This window comes from Fringilla coelebs (genome assembly GCF_963513975.1).
Source record: "Fringilla coelebs genome assembly, chromosome: 3".
NCBI classification, from domain to species: domain Eukaryota; kingdom Metazoa; phylum Chordata; class Aves; order Passeriformes; family Fringillidae; genus Fringilla; species Fringilla coelebs.
In genome coordinates, this window is record NC_140030.1 from 67,569,794 (window position 1) to 67,586,714 (window position 16,921).

At 42.7% G+C, this 16,921-nt stretch overlaps 1 protein-coding gene across 5 annotated transcripts in view; it reads left to right on the forward strand.

Annotated features, from left to right (window-relative positions):
- Positions 1–5,246, forward strand: part of LOC311151552 (SAM and SH3 domain-containing protein 1-like) — a 523,482-nt gene extending 518,236 nt beyond the window's left edge. For all 5 annotated transcript variants that reach the window (XM_084202079.1, XM_084202081.1, XM_084202080.1 and 2 more), the window contains exons 19-20: positions 105–236; positions 1,061–5,246. In XM_084202079.1, the coding sequence (XP_084058205.1) occupies positions 105–236; positions 1,061–1,321 (393 nt within the window). In that variant the 3' untranslated portion in view covers positions 1,322–5,246. The remainder of the gene's footprint in view (positions 1–104; positions 237–1,060) is intronic.
- Positions 5,247–16,921: the final 11,675 nt, after the last annotated feature.

The following is a 16,921-nucleotide window of genomic DNA, read 5'->3' on the forward strand; positions in this document are numbered from 1 at the left end:
CTTGCTCCCATCCTGCACTTCTCTTTCTGTTGCATTGGTTGGTCTGCATAACTACACTTCTTTAATCTGTCCTCTCTCCTTTGTGTCTGGCTGGGAACATTCAGCATGGTCGCTGTGGCATTCCTGAGGCTTTGGTACAGAGGTACTCTGAAGACTTAGAGCAGGCTGAAAAGGATGTGGCTACAAACATGGACCAAATCCGGGTAAAGCAGCTGAGGAAGCAGCATCGCATGGCAGTGAGTATTTCCATAACAAAGATTTTCTTTTTTCTGAGCAGGTTTTTAAAAGGATTGGCTAGTGGTAAAGGGAGATACTTGAGAAGTCCTGGTACAGAAGTACTCCTTATGTTCATCCAGCAGGTACAAGATAGGTAGAAGTACTGCAGGGGCAGGAGCTACCTCCCCCAGTCCCAAAGGAGGACAGTCAGTAGTTGAAAGGAAAATGGATAGCCTTCTCTTGACCAAATAATGATCTTAAAGCCTAAGCAGACTGCAAGCAGTGGTAACAGAGACTTGCTCACTAAGGATGGTATGTATTAAATGCCTCTGTATTAAAATTTGAAAGGTTTTACACTCCTTTTTCATTTCTTAAAATATACTAGTGTCCACTTCTCCTTAGCAAAAGCAGAAGGGAGAAACCATCAAAAACTTTAATGGCCTCTTCTGAGAGAACTTGGTCTGTCTGAGGAGGTAACAGGCAAAATTGGTATTCTCTTGCCTTACTGAGAAATTAAATGGATCACTCTGAAAAGTCTTATTACTGGGTATTCTTTACTGATCTCAGACTAACTCAGATTGGTACATGGAAGTCAGCCAAGCAGCTGGATACGGCCCACTGTGTCTGTATTGCCAAAATTGTTGTCAGTGCTTCTGGCCAAGGGATCTGAGCCTTTCAGCCCACACCACTCTCATACTGACAAATGTGACATGAGAGAACTTAGAATATCTGCTATGAAATTCTACCAGTTTGAAAGAGAAGGCAAACAAAAAAAATACTTGTTGTAAAACAAGCAGATGTGTTTAACATTAAGGGTTCTCTGTTCTTTTTTTTCACTCCCCAGATTCCGAGTGGAGGACTCACAGAAATTTGCCGTAAACCTGTATCCCCAGGACTCATCACCTCTGTGTCTGACTGGCTGATTTCCATTGGTCTGCCTATGTATTCCAGCCTGCTCACAGAAGCAGGATTCAACACACTGAGCAAAGTGCCTTCTCTGTCACAAACTTGCCTTCAAAAAGCTGGCATCACAGAGGAAAGGCACATAAGCAAGCTCCTGGCAGCAGCAAGACTCTTCAAACCTCTTGATCCAGAGGCAATTTAACATGCTCCATAGTGTGACATTGCCTGGTCAAGAATCCACTGCTTCTTCCTGCACCAGTACCACTCTAATCACTTCACATAGCTAAAGGGATCAAGAAAGTGGCTCCCCAGGACAGGCAGATACCTTCTTCAAAGGATATGAAAGTACTTGGCCACTGAAGGAGAAGAGAGGCAACCACCAGGTAACATAGATGTGGTACTTCCCTCCCCCTCACTCCCAACTAAAGTATTCCTATTTCATAAACTGCACAGGGTTGGCCTGAGAATCAGACAGCTTCACAGAATTAAGGGACCTTTGCACATTTTCCTCAAGTTTGTGATAGTGATACTAGTAACAGGTCTTTTGTACATCTAGGTTCCAGGTACCTGAAATCAGTTCTAAAGACCAGGTACAAATCAAGGTGCAAATTCCAGTAGAAGCTGTTTGGCAAATGTCTTTTGTTTATTTCAGCAGTCTAGAGCTAAACACAAAGCCCTCCCAGTCATCTTTGCTGTTGCTTGGTGTAGGTCCCAGTTGCTACGAAGCCTTTAGCTAGGCTGAAGTTGATGGACTGAAATTAGTTTTCAGTGTGGTCCATCTCTGTCACGTCACTGCAACTAACCCATGGAGAGTCAGAAAGCTTCTTTTTATTTGTACAGAGCTGAGGTCATTTTTATAACTGCTTTCTAGCAATCAGCTTTTTATTTGCCTTAAAATAAGCTTTTAAGCAGTTACCTAGTGTTCACTTTACCTGTTTTCACATTTCCCAAGCCTTGTTTCAACCTGTCACACTTAAATTGCATTTAGGGTGATTTCCAGCTGAAGTAGCTTCTATAAAATGCCTCATCATAACATCTCCTGTGTTGTAGAGGTGCTTTTAAAAATGCAGGGATATGCTAGGTTTTGGTTGTCAGGTTAACTCCTTTTTCACTACAGTTTGCATTTACTGTTGTTACTAAACTGTTCCAAGATATACTGCCTTGTATATATGTAACTGCTTTTCATTTTAATCATAATCTGTGTACTGTGTTATATTGTCAATCATTATGCTACAGCTTTGACTTGGTATCCTGACCATATTGATTCCAAACAGTGGGTTTCTGCAAATGAAAATTCACTTGCGTTGAAAAAGCAAATTGTGTCCCATAGAAATCATTAGACCCAGTAATTCCATTGCATGGACAAGAAAATTCCTAGATAGTCTTATGAATAACACTGTGATTTTTAGAACACACCACTGCATTACTATTACCTCTCACTGGAAAAAAGCATTGTTCTGGTAAATGTGATGAACCATTTTTCATGATGCAATATTTTTCTGCCTAGTTCCATGTGAAACATTCCAGTCGCATATGTGACTAATGACAGATTTTATTTTTCTATATTGGGTACATGTTTTCTATACCAAATGAATAGCACATAACCAGCTTTTTCTTTGGGGTCTATATATGGCCTGTCCTTCAGTTTCTTGTAGTGCAGATGCTCCGTGGAAGACAGAGCAAGCTTAGTCTGGCAGGTAAAGGGAGATAGAATAGAAACCTGGGCGCAGGTCAGGATGTGTGGCTGTTTCCAGTATTGGTTCTGAAATCAATTTACTGTGTAAAACCAGACAAGGCACTTCACTGTTTGGTGCCCCAATTATCCCAGTCTCATACTGAGCTAATGACTTCTGATAAAATGCTGTCAGATTGATGAATGAAAGATTGTGGTTACTCCATGATTCCTTACTATATCTGGCCCTTCCATGGTTCATGTTTTAAGTGGATGAATATGCATTTTACTACAGATGATAACTAATTTGCCTTCTGGTAGAATTGATAGCTGTTAGGTTTACTTCCCTCATTTTGTACTTCACCAGTGTCTACTAACACCATTATATGAAGGCAACTAAGTCACTGATGCAACTTGAAATTGTCCTCAAGCAGAGCTCTTTAATATTCTCCTTGGTGTCTGATAAGCAGCATGTTCTGATATGACAGAATCAGGAGAGATAGAGCAGACATGTTTTGTACAGCTGGTATAAATCTGTGCAGCCTCGCCTCCCATGTGCAGTTTTGGGCACCAGAATATTAAAATTACATTGAGCTATTGGGGCGCATCCAAAGGAGGGCCACGAGGATGGTGAAGGGTCTGGAGGGGAAGTTTTGTGAGGAGCAGCTGAGTCTGTTCTGCCTGGAGGAAACTGAGAAGAGACCTCTTTGCCCATCCTCTCAAGACGAAGCAGAGGGGCGGGTACTGATCTCTTCACACTGGTGACCAAGGGAACAGCCTCAAGTTGCATCAGGGGAGGTTTAGGTTGGCTATCAGGAAAAGGTTCCTCATCCAGGGCACTGGAACAAGCTCTCCAGGAAAATGGTCACTGCTCCAAGCCTGGCTGAGTTCAAAAGATGTTTGGACAACACTCTCAGGTACATGGTGTGACTCCTGGGGATGGTGCTGTGCAGGACCAGGAATTGGACTCAATGGGTTCCCTTTTGTAGATCAGTATATTCTATGATTGTAAAAAATAAAAGAAAAAAAAAATTTTAATTAAGTTTTTTTAATAATTATTATTTTTCTCTTGTTCCCCTCTGAGGCTTACATGGTGACTATCAGTAAGCAGGAGACGGAAAGAGTATTGAGACTTCCTGGGATTGGTAGCAGGGACCAGAACAGAGTAGAAGTGGCCAGCAGTTATATTGCAGCGAGGGAAATGTCCAAGCTGACTATAGCAATAAAAAAGGAAACAAATTTCCTTGTGTTGCAGGGAAGACAAGTCATATAATAAAGCTCTCCCATATTAATCACTTTCCCCTCTCTTAATAACAGAAAGAGAATTATGGGAATAAGCTGAACCTGTTTGCCAAACTCTCTTTGTAAATCCATTCTTTTTAAATGATTGTGTGACCCAGGGAAACCAAATCACACCCATCAGGACTGGAGTGAGTAGTTTGAGATTTATGAGTTTTAATATTTGTTTTGTTTTCTTTTATAGACTGTGCTTTGTAGTCTTACTTGAATTACAATTTTAGTTTATATTCTAATCAAAAAAAAGCCTTAAGCTTCTCAGTGTTTGAGCTTCCCTGCTGTGGTTTCAATGACCTGCAGCATTCCCCAAGCAGTGAGGTGGCACATTGCGAGAGCCATAACCTCTTGCATCTTCTTGCAACCTTCAGTGCTCTAAGCAGAAGTTCACTCATTAACTCTTGGAAAGCACAGAAGAAACCTGCTGCTGGAATCTTCATCTGCTCTGCTCAGGCTCACCATGTTAAGTATCTATCCATTGTATCTTAGTAACTCAAACAGCTATATAACAATAGAAGCAGCAAACCCAAAATATTCCCAAATGCCATCATAATCATATGCTTTGATCAATAACCTGCTGTTGCTACCTAGGTGGCAATTCCCTGTGCTCTTCTATGAGCCTGGCTCTGGATGCAGACTGGGAGCATGATCAGAAGCATTAAACATTGCATTATTTAAACAGGCCATCATGTCTAAGAGCAGCAATAGTGGTCGATTCACCAAGTCACAGCTGTGCAGTTGTACTGTATTATTTTTAGAATAAATAATACTTTCAGTCCAAGATACTTTTAGCATTAATTGACACCCTTTGGGGAATCAAAACTGTCAAGCAAGTTATGTAACAACTAACAAAGTTGCACTTTCTGTATATGAAATCAATATTTAAATAACTTATTTTTCTCCATTTGCTGTTCTTAAATGATGTAAGTAGCTGTAATATACCAGTACTCAATATGTCCTCAATAAGTTTGCTTCTACCCAAGAAAGCTGTGTATTGTAAAGAAAAAAAAAAAACAAAAACAAAATATGAATGTGTAAAGATTATTGTGCTGTTTCATTTAGCAAAAAAAATGGTTGACAAAAGGGTTTTCCTGTGTATCAAAACTTGTCTATAATTATATGTCATACTGTTCATAGATAAAAAGTAAATAAATTTCCATGGTCTCTCTCTCTTTTTTTTTTTGTTATTTTTAATTTTGCTAACAGATCCTCTATTTAATGCTTACGTAGTGATATCCAGTGTTGTAATTTTTTTGCTTATTTCTTTGGCCCTCACCCTGTAGCTTACCAAGCCTCTAGTTCCTCTCCTTGTAACCACTCTCAACACTTTTACAGCAGGAGGAAAAGGTTTTAAAAAAATTAAAATATTAAAATCCCTGATAATTCAAGACTAGAAGCAGCTGTTAAATTATATGAAGTGAAATCAGCACAGTCCAAACTTTGTCTTGTTATATCCTGTGAATGTCCAGCTGCTGGGCTCAGTGAGATATGTGTGAGAGGCCTCCCAGGTCTCCCCTTGGGAGCTTTACCACTTTGCAGTGGAATAATTAATAATTGGTGAACCCAGAGGAAGGGCCCATGAGTACAATGCTGTGGACTTGTAGCTCTTGCCTACAAGAAGGGATTTCAAACCTGGTTTGCAAATGCAGCTCTGCTTTGTTTGGCTGGTGAGGTGCTGTAACTCCTGAGCGATCAGGTAAAGGCTCCAGTCTGGAATACGATGCCAATGCCCAGGGTTTGGGCAGAGGAGCCTTAGGACGTGACTCTCGGCATTTCCTTCCAGCTCACTTGAGTAACTTCTTGCTGACTATTTTGCATTTGTTGGTCTGGTTAAATTTGCTGTGTAATTAATGGGTGTGCTTAGCTGCCTAACAGCGTGCTGCCAGCTCCTCTTGGCAACAGCTTGAAGTTAATCCTTTGTGGATTTAGCCCCAAGGAACGAGGGGGGCTGTGTCTGCACGAGCTGTCGTTAACCGGAAGCTGAACTCAGGAAACGACACAAAGCGGAAAACAAAAGAATCTTTTGGGCTGGATCCAGACAGCTGAATCCTCGTCCCCTTCTCCCGCCCCCGGCAGCGCTCCCCGCGGAGCTGCGGGACGTGGCGAGCGCCCGGCGGCCCTGAGGGGGTGAGGGGCTCTGCCCGGCCATGAGGGGTGTTGAGGGCTCTGTGCGGCCATGAGGGGGGTTGAGGGCTCTGCCCGGCCATGACGGGGCGAGGGCTCTGTGCGGCCATGAGGGGGCGAGGGGTCTGCCCGGCCCTGAGGGGGTGAGGGCTCTGCCCGGCCATGAGGGGGCGAGGGCTCTGTGCGGCCATGAGGGGGGTTGAGGGCTGTTGAGGGCTCTGCCCGGCCATGAGGGGGGGTGAGGGCTCGGTGCGACCGTGAGGGGGCGAGGGCTCTGCGAGGGCTCTGCGTGGCCATGAGGCGGGGGGAGGGCTCTGTGCGGCCCAGAGGGCGCTCGGGCAGCAGAGGGCGTCGCGCCGCCGGAGCCCTCTGTTTCTAAGGGTCTCTCAAGTAACAAAACAGAAATAAAAACAAACGCTGCACAACATGAAAAGCCAGGGCGCTTGCCATTTCTGCAGCTGGAAGGAGTATTGCTTCCCTTCCAAGATTGCTGTGGTCCAGGATTGCGTTGGGAGCAGCTGAAACACAAAGCCCCCATCTATTGCTCTCAGCGTTTTGCTGTGTTTGATCCAAATGTGTGCTAACCACAGTAGCTGCCGCCAAAACCAAACACCACCGCCCCCCAACACATACATACCTATCCTTGTTCTAAAAGTTCTCTTTCCACATGTGTTTGCACCAGAAAACGAGATGTGGGAGAAACGTGCTAAAAATTCCTGCTGCTAATACTTAAAAAAAGAAAATTTATGTCTGAGCAGAGGGTTCATGTGTAAGCCCCCAGAGACTTAAAAGCTATGAATGTAATGTTGCATATACCACCAGAGCTACCTCAGGAGTCCACTAAAGGATGATACTTTAACATTCAGGGAGCAGTACAAAACAAATGGTGTGACTCTTGGGGATGGCGCTGTGCAGGGACGGGAGTTTGACTCGATGATCCTTGCGGGTCCCTTCCACCTCAGCATATTCTGTGATTCTATGATTCTTACTAGTTCTTAGCCTTGCTCTTTTTCAGGCACTGCAGTCTTTCACAGCATGAATGGACATCATTATTTGTTTCCTTCAGTTCTGCAACGCAAGTAGTCTGTGCTGAGCCTGTGCCTGCAGGAGTTTGTTTGCAGGCATACCAGTACTGTTCAAGTCCCAAAGCTCTGCTATTACTGAGATTGTGTCATTTCCAGTGGGCTTGGGCCTCTCTCCAGGCAGAAGAATTTTTGCATACGTAAATGGATTTACTAATATTCTATACCAAAAGGACCCCAAGCCCTCTTTAAAAACTTTTCAGGATGTTTATTGAATTAGTATTCTTCCAAAAAGAGTCAGAGGAGAACAAAGCCATAGGTCTTATTTCAAAGAAATAGTTTGTCAGCCTGCTGCAGTTGAAGTCCGTGGAAAATATAGATGCCTATGGTCAAACAGAAAGATACCTGGTGTGATTAGCTGCTTCCAAGACTAGACAGGTTTGAGTAGGAAAGAAAGGTAAGTTGGGATTACAATTTCATACTCCAAACCACCTTGCTCTTACTGAATTTGGTTAAGTTCGCCATCTCTGAGATGAATCCTGCATAGCCTTGAAGGTTCTGGACTTGGCTCTCCCAAGGTGGGTCCATTCCAGGTAGGCAGAGACCTTTGCATCCCTGACTAGTTCTGCATTCCTTATGCTATTATGCATATGCTATTCTGAATTTCCCACAAGTTGCATTTTTTCATTTAGCCCCAAATTGCATACATGGATGTGCAAGTTTGTGAGAATAAGGCTGGTGTTTATGTCCACAAATCCTGTATTAAGGGGCCACCCTTGTGAATTAGACTATCAGTCTACTGCTTTTTTTTTTCTTTTTCTCTTTGGCTCCACTAACTCCTATGGTAATAAATACTCACCAGGTACTAGAAATGGAAGATACAATTTTTTATTTTCTTTTTTATGTTTTACTGAAGCATGACTAAACTGTTACCTAATACTAGCACTCTCTTTTAAAGTTCTGATTTAAGTGGCTCCATTTGCACTTAGCCAAACAAAAAAACCCACCACCATTTCTCTGCCTCAAAGAATGGAACTGGATTGTCTCTCTGTCAAGTTCCATGTTGATTAAAGAACCCGTGCAATGCCACCTCGGCCCTGTGGTGAGCTGTTCTGTACATCATTAACAGTGTGACAGTAGACTGTCTTCCATTCTGATGTCCTGAGTCCCCACTGAAACGAGCTTGGTAGTGAGAGCTAAGGTTAGTTCAACTTGCAGGTGTGTTCAGGTCCTAGCAATCCTACAAAGCCAAAAAAAAAAAAGAATTTGCAATCCTGCCGACCACCTACTATACCCTGAGGTGTGAGCAATTTTATAGCTGGCCTTGGCTATCTGAAACCAGGATGAGTAACACTTCTGAGCACACTGAGACTGCAAGCAAGCAGGCAAGCACTACATACCTTTTTGTTTTCTTTAAGCAGCACTGAATTGCCTGTCATCCAGAGGAGCTGCTGAGCAGCTCACATTTGCTGATAGTGAGAAGCAGGATTGCCCTCCTCATGCCTCCCCCTGCGATCAGATCTGCTGTTACAGAGCAGCACAGGCTGCACTTCCTTATGAACATCAAAGTGTGAGCATCATAGAAACATAGAAGGTGTTTTGGATTTGGAGCAGTGCAATTTCTGGAGAGCAGAAGAATGGCTTAAATAAATTCAATTACACAAAAAAGCACTTATGTGCTCAATAAAGTCATGTGCTTAATGAAATGAGAGATAAGAGGCTCTCTCAATTCATTAAACCACTTCCTTTTGAAAGAGACTTTTTTTGGATTTAGAGCATGCCTTGGGACCAATTGCTCCCTTCTCAGTTTTTTTCTCCTCAGCCTGATAACAAAGTAAAGAAAGGTTTCAGGCTGACTTTCTATACACATGTGAGCATGAGTCAAAATTTTGCTTTTTGGCCCATAGGAAACCTCAGGAAGGCATTCAAAAACTTGTTTGTTTTCTTTTTTCTTTTGTGTCTGTTTTAGCAGTTTTGACAGTTGTGTTTTGCTTCAGGAATATGGGAGGCTTCTACCTGAGTCTGTGAGGATTCATGGAAATTCACATCACAAGCAATTGCCCAAGCTTCCACACAATGCCTGTCTATGTGTACATATGTCTCCCCTGGTGCTGGCAGGTGTCTGCAACACAGTGTTTAACCTTGCAGGAAAGCTACAGAGTTGTTTCATGCCCAGGAACACATAAGCAAATTTCTCTATGCTTGTCTGCATACACAGTAGACCAAGATTCAGCCTCACTCCTTACATCCTTACGGGCTGCATCCTACTGCCTTCTCCTGTCATATGTTTGGCCTGTGAGAAGACCAAAGCCAAGGTTTTTTCAAGTTCTGGTAATTGTCTGGTGCTCATTCAGGAGCATCCCCAAGCAAAAGTGGCTTGTGATGCCTTGTGCAAGCAGCCCAAGAGATATATAAGTGGCCTGGGGAAAACACAGTTAACACGACACTGATCTGGTGAATGCCTCCTCAGGGCCTCACAAAGATCCTGCGTATCACACAGAAAGGGAGGCAGAAAACAAACCATTGAGCTGGAGACCTTCCATGCTGGTGACTATTTCTGCTCCTTTTTCCAGGTCTATCTACTTGGCTGAGAACTTTCGTAAAGTTCTGTGAATTAGAGATGCTATTTGGAGAAGAGAAACTCGATTCAATCAGGTAATTGAGAGAGCATCCATACCAGATGCACTCTTTAATTCTGAGAAATACTGTTTTACTGGGAGCAATGAGTCCTGAAGCACAAGCAATGAAAGGCCCAGGAAAGCAGGAAGCTTTAGTGGCTAACAGTGAAATCCTACACATGTTGTCTTCTTGATGTAAGTGAAGTAAATCTAGATAAATCCTACTTAGAGAAAACCGCAAAGATCTGTCAGGTTGCACCCTGAAGCTTGTGCAAGGTTTTCACAGTGCCAGAGTAGGAAACATTTGATTTCTCTTACTTGTTTTCAGTTTTTTCCAGTATCAGGCCCAAAGGGTTCCTTACCTCTGTTTCATCCTGTATGTGCTGTGGGAATAACATTTACAGGCTGGGCCTCTTTTCTTCCTTCATGCCCTCCCAAGGTGTGCCTGAGCCACCCAAGCATGGCAGTCCCTCCAAGCAGCCACAGGGAAAATCCATCTCTGTAGTATTCCTGGCATGTGTTTGCTCTGGCTGCATTAAGGGCACATGAGGAAGGAAAAGGGATCAGCCAGCTCATGGAACAGCTGAGGTAGTAGTGAGGCTTACTGGGAGAGACAGGAGGGAAAGAAGGAAGGGCTGGATGAAGAAATTAGGGGAAAGCCAATGAATGTCTTACGAAAAAGAGCAGCATTTCTTACCCTCTGGGAACACAGAGGTCGGACATTCTCAGGCGTATATTTGCTGTGAATTAGGTGAGGTTGTGCCTTGCCTTATTATGCATTTAATAAGGTAGTTTAAGCATATTTTTTTGAAAGAGAAACTCCTTAAAAATATATGAAGAATTTAAGGACAAGAAGAAAATTCTCCTTTGCTTCCACTTGTGGGAGCTACATGCTGTTCTCCCCCAGAAGAGGCATCTCTTGGCTCAGGACAATTACCACTGGACAAGGTGAGACGTCAGGCTCTCGCCATGGGCCACTGTCCTATGTTTCTGTGCTGTTCTGAGCAGGTTGTGGCTAACTCTGAGTAGCAACATCCAGTTCATCCTCTCTCACACGCAGCAGTGGGAACATAAAACAGATGGTTAGTTTTCCCAGACATATTGTTTCTGCTCACTGGGCTAACCTATAAAGGAAGCAGCCACTACAAGGTTTGGCACCACCTTTGCATCAACTATGTCTAAAACCAAAGGCCTTTTTAAAAACCAACCAAACAAAACCCAAATGATGATGGCAGACCAAATAAGCAGTCCCACACTTGTTGCTAATGAGCCAATTAGCAAAAAAGCAATGTAAGGCTCTCTGAACCCCATTTGAACAGGAACTCTTCCACTTGCTGCCGTTATCTTCATCCCATGGAAACCTGAGATTTCCTTCAAGCTCCAGCTTGATTCAAGGTGGAGTGCAAATAATAATTGATGTCTGGTATAAGGTTCTGAAAATGTAAATTGTTCTGTAGTGCTGCTGCTTTTAACTCTGTTACACAAGGGTCAAATATTTGACAAAGGGCCATTTTTGCCCTTATTAGTCCATACTTTTAGAAATTACAAAGCTTCAAAACAAATGCATAAATGAAGTGATGAAAAAAGCCTATGAGGACTCAGAGATATTAGCAAAATACACTTGAATCTCTATTGCCTTCCCTTCACTTTGTTGCTTACTGACTTGTCACTCTTTTCCACACAAGGGTGTCCTACGTCTCTCCAGGTAACCTCACTGGAATATGGGTCTCCCTGCTTGCGCAGCCCTGAGATGGGACACAGCCATTGATGATGAGTAGCACTTCAGCCATCCCTGTGTCATGCAATGCAGAGCTGGTGCCACCTCCCCTTCTGGTGCCCCTAAATCCATACCTCCCCTAGCTCCCTGCTCTGAAGGGAAATACCACTTGCACCCACCCCAACCCCCGGAGAAGGCTCTGGTGACCTGGGCATGTGGGACACGTGAGTAGGCAGGCTGGCAGCTGAGGCAGGGTCTGTGCCAAATCTGACATATTCTGTGGGTTAGATCTTCCAGTGACAACCCCAGAAGTGTCCCTGGAGCAATGTGAATGAGCAGGCAAGGCACAGACACTCTCGTGACACACAGCTACCTTCTGGAGAGAGGGTCAGTCAGAAGGGAGAGAATTCATGGAGTTGTGCATAATCTTTTCGTAAGCACAGGAAATACTCCAAGAGCAAGTAAAGTTCCGAATGAGAAGATACCAAAATTTACAATTTTACTTCCCAAGTCTTCCAAAAAGTCCATGTAAGAGACATAACTAAGACAACAAGCAGCCATTAAAGACATTAAAATCTTGTCCTGCTCTGAAAGATCATTTCCACATTCATTTCTCAAGTCTTATTTGTTCTGTCTCGTGTTGTCTCACACTGACCAGCAATATAATAAAACACTACTGGAATTTTTCACTTGGATAAAATTTTCATTCCAAAGTTGGACTTAGAATATATAACTAAAGCCCCACAGACTTGTATACAGAGAAGGGTCTCCACATGACTGTTTTATTGGCCAAGTGCTGGATTGCCATCTACTGGAGAGTAAAGAAATAAATTCCAATAAACAGCTATTTCATAGTGAGGGAACTATGTTGTCTGCATTTTTGGCTTTAACTTTCCCTGCTTCTGTACAATTAATACAAGTCTGTGAAGGCCTATAAAGCTGTTTCTCTGTTATGGTAAGCAGCTTCTGGTGTTCACTATCTTCAAAGTTAGACTGCATAAATATTACTTTTAGAATGAGGCACTTAACAAGTTTTTTTTAAAGGTTTCTTCAAAATGAGCATATATAATCTGCTTAAAGCTGGGATTACTGGATAAACAGCGAGTAAAAATGTTGCTAAAGATTTAAGTTTTCTTAGTTCTGATCTACTGTATTTGTGTGGCCTTTGTGTTCTTACAGTTGTAAGAATGGTTATTGGACAGCTAAATAGTATTGCTACTGGGAGATAAAACTGCTGGCAGAATTTATGTCAAAGGCAAATCAAAGTGAAACATTTAAAGCTTTCTCCCTCTATCTTTTTTATGTGAAATGAATCTGTGTATTTAAGCCTATTAATATACAGTAATCTCTTGCTGCCTTCCATTTACCTTTTTTAAAGACTATAAAGTCCAAAGCTCTTAGAAGGTAGAGAAAAGAATAGTTAGAGTTTGTGCTACAGCCTCAAATCACCCTACCTAGTTCACTACAATTGCTTTGATGAGCTGAATGTTCTTCCTATAGGATGCTCCTCTCATTCATTGCCGAATTTGATTCTGTCCGGATGGCAGATTTAAAAGAAGAGGGGAAAAATAAATCTGTAGGACTGTGGACTACGTTACTGAGGAAGCTTGGGGCAGATATCAAATGAGGCATGTAAGTACAGTAAGAGAAAGAATGGTTTCATGGCTGTGTCAGTTGAGGCTAGTTTGAGTCATGCTTGTAAGAGAAAATAGGAAAAAAGCCCAGATACTTTGTTTAGAAAGACAGATGAAGATTATTGAAAAGTCAGCTGTATTTCAAGAGGAATGAGCTGTAGCCACCACAGCTCTTCTGATTCCTTCTGCATGCCCACATGCCTGCCTCCTGCCCATCTTTCCTTATGCTTGTCCTTTGATGATTCTGTGTTTTCACTCCCCCTTTTCTCCTCATTGCCTCTCCTTGCTTACCTTGTCATTATATCATCTGTTGAGGTGCTTGTTCCAGTCTGCTCCTTTCTGTTGAACACCACAGCCCTGAGTGTTTCACTCAAGACAAGTCACTCATTGCTGCTGAGGCTCAGCTGGTGCAGCAGGAGAAACGCATTTTGGGGAACATCCCATCCAGATCCTGCAGCGTTATGGCAAATCTGTTGTGCATATTCATATGGTGCACAGTGGCTGCAGCCAGCATTAAGACTTGCTTTGAGCTCAACCATTTTCAGTGCAAAATAAATTAAATCTTCTCATTGTTTAACTGTTACATTTTAGCAAGGAAGCAAACAGAAAGGATGAGACCCAGGCTTTGCCAATAGCTGTGATCCTAAAGCAATGAGGTAGCAAGTGCTCAGTGGCGGAAGAGGAATAAGTACAGTTGAGGTATTATTATTATTGTTGCTATTATATAATTTCCCCTGTTTTTTTTTTAATGGTTGAATGAATTTTCTTTCAGGAGGAAACAGATCAGTCTGCAGCTTAACCAGGGAAGTCCAGCCCCCCAGGACTGGACGTTAATGCATATTAGAATGGCATTTATCCCATTAATTTGGAGATTTCTCTTTAAGAAGTAAGTACATCTCTCCTAATCTCCTTCCCTTGAAAACAAAGCATGTTTTAGTCTCTGCATCTCATACTGGTATGCTGCACCTCTCTGAAGAAAATCTGCAACACCATCTGACTTTTGCAGCAACCCTTAACACAGGGGTAAATCTCAGTGTTGAGCAATGTATGACTGAAAGGGAAAAATTAAACCAAATCAGTTTGCTGTTAGTGCAGTTATCCTTCAAGCTCCAAGTCAGGTGACCAGTCTATTGGCTCAATTTTCTGTGCAGCAGTTTGGATATTTTTCCATTTTGATGAGACTGTATTTCTTGAAAACAGAGACAAAAAGCCAAACAGGGTGGGGAGCTGGGGAGGTTTCCAAGCAGCTCTGAGAGACAGCGTGGAAGAGATAGAAATGTCATAAATAATAGCGTATTTCTTTTTTCTAATAAAATTTCTGAGTGGCATCAAAACAACAAAGCAAAAAAAGATCTGCAATTCACTGTCCGGTCATTCAATAACATTTCGCGTAGCTCTGTGCCAAGCCCTTTGCTTCTTGTGGCTCCTACAAGAATCAGGAACACATCAGCCAGCCATGTATGCCCACTGTGCCACCACCTGTTCCACCTGTCTCCCTCCAGCCCAGGTCTGCAGGCCTGGGCTGGCACAGCTGGCAGCTCACTTAGAGCCCCATTAGCCACGAGGTTTGATAGGAAGGTGCAAAACTGAGGTAAGTCCCATGTCTACTAGAGCACTTCCCTATCCTCAGATCTAGAATCTGGGCTTAACAGCAAATTATCACTGTCTTGATTTTGTGTCTTGCTGCAGGGGCCACTTTATATTTGTCTAAAAATGAGTGTTTATGTTGTCCTTGCCTCATCCTGAGTCAGCTCATACCTCCCTCAGTGGTAGAGATGGGAAAGCAATTCACCTGGATAGCCAGCTGTGCCTTGCAGATGAAGTATCTTACAGAAGCACCCAGAGAATAAGGCTGTCAACTACTTTTTGCAAACTCTTTTAATTGCCTTATTCAGAGACTGCAGCCAAGCCTAAATGCCATTCCTTTAGATTTTGTTAAGGTTTTTGTTTTCTCTTTGCAGCAACAAAACATACTGGTATTCTTGTTTATAATTCCATGGGCTGCCCTGAACTAAGGCACTCATTTCTTCTGTCCTGATCCATAAAAATGATAAACCAACCTATTGCTGGTGCCATAATGAAGCCTAGCATTTATCTTGATACAATTACCAAGCATTGGTATGTGGATTTGTTTGTTTGTTTATCCTGTGCATCCTCTGCTTTCTTGAGGACATGAAGACAGACTTTTCCCACCTAAAATATTCAGCCTTCTTTATGCACAAATAGTGCTTCCCTGTAGCTATCCTCCTGTAAATCTTCCAGGGGCTCCAATGACCCTACCCAGTTTCTTTTTGGCTATTATGACTACTATCATTAACCCTGCACTCAGTACTTTCCCTCCAAAGTATTAACTGTATTTTAACCTCAACTGTATTAAAAATTAATCCCATGAAGTTCCTACCCCTGATATCTGCCCCTTTTCTTCCCCACACAGAGCACTACCATGCAGGCTGCCCCTGCCTTCCTCATCCCTTTGGAGGGCTGCCTTTCTTGGAAGGAAATGGGCTTTGGGCAAACCTTGCTCTGTGCTAGGGCAAATCTAGGACTTAGCACGATTGAAAGAGCCCAAAAAGTGATTTCTGGGCTTGCTGTAAGGCAAATATGGGTTCCAGCAAAGCAGTGCTTTCTGGAACCCATTGTTCTTTCAGTTGTCTGACTTAATAATATTTAATTGAGTAATTCCGTCCTAACTTAAAAGCTTGTGGAGTTTGCATGTTTTTCTATATCTCACCTACTGAATGTCAGTAAGGTCACTGCTATCCCAGAAAACGTTGTGTCAGAATTGGATACAGCACAGGATGAGAGCAGGGATGGTCAGTGCAGCACAGCTTTCCTATACAAAGAGGCAAAACAGCCCTGAGGTCTGAATGGAGAGACTGATGCAGAATGAAATGAAGAGCAGTGAAGTGATGGTGTTGAGGGAAAATGTGAAGGGAGAACAGTTTGCTCAGGGTCTTCACAATGCAGTGAACAACTGATATCAGATCAGCAAAAGGAAATAATGGTTCATGGCTGTGTAGTTATATTGTGGTGGTGTTTACAGCAGACTGCTTCCGAGGCCACAAGAATTAATAAATTGAGGAGATTGTGGAATTAAGCTTTGTTTATGACTGCTAAAAAGATTATGGTGTGAGTGCGGGTTTTACATCAGGACATGCTTAAACCACAGAGAGCTGAAAGAATGTACAGGGGAAAAGATTTCATACTCATTCCACAAACATAGTTAAGATGCATCTGAAGGAAAGATACTGGGATGAATAAACCCTTAGTCTGACCCAACACAACTGTTCTGATGTTAATGAATTTGGGAGACTTACTGGAAGACTGAAAGGTGCAGCTCGTGCTTCTTTCCTTGTATCTCATTTTTTCCATAGTTAGGACCAACGCTAACAACATGAATTTAGCCACAGTGGTCAAATATGAAGTCACTTTTACTTGAGAGCAATCTGTAGTACCTCAAACCCCAGTTTAATTGTGCAGAACCCTGTAAGAATTGAAATTGAACAGGAAAGGGCCTTTCCATTAAAAACTGAGCAGCTCACTGTGTTACCCTACAGGACGTCTCAAACTTCCAACAGCTGCCAACAGCAGCAGCTGAAGGATGATCTCTCCTGGCTGACACTCCATTTTCATACGCAATTTATGGTGCTTAGTGTTACTATATGGCCATAAACAGATGCTGCTTTTCTCCTTGCGTGTGATAATGAAGCTTGTGACAAAGC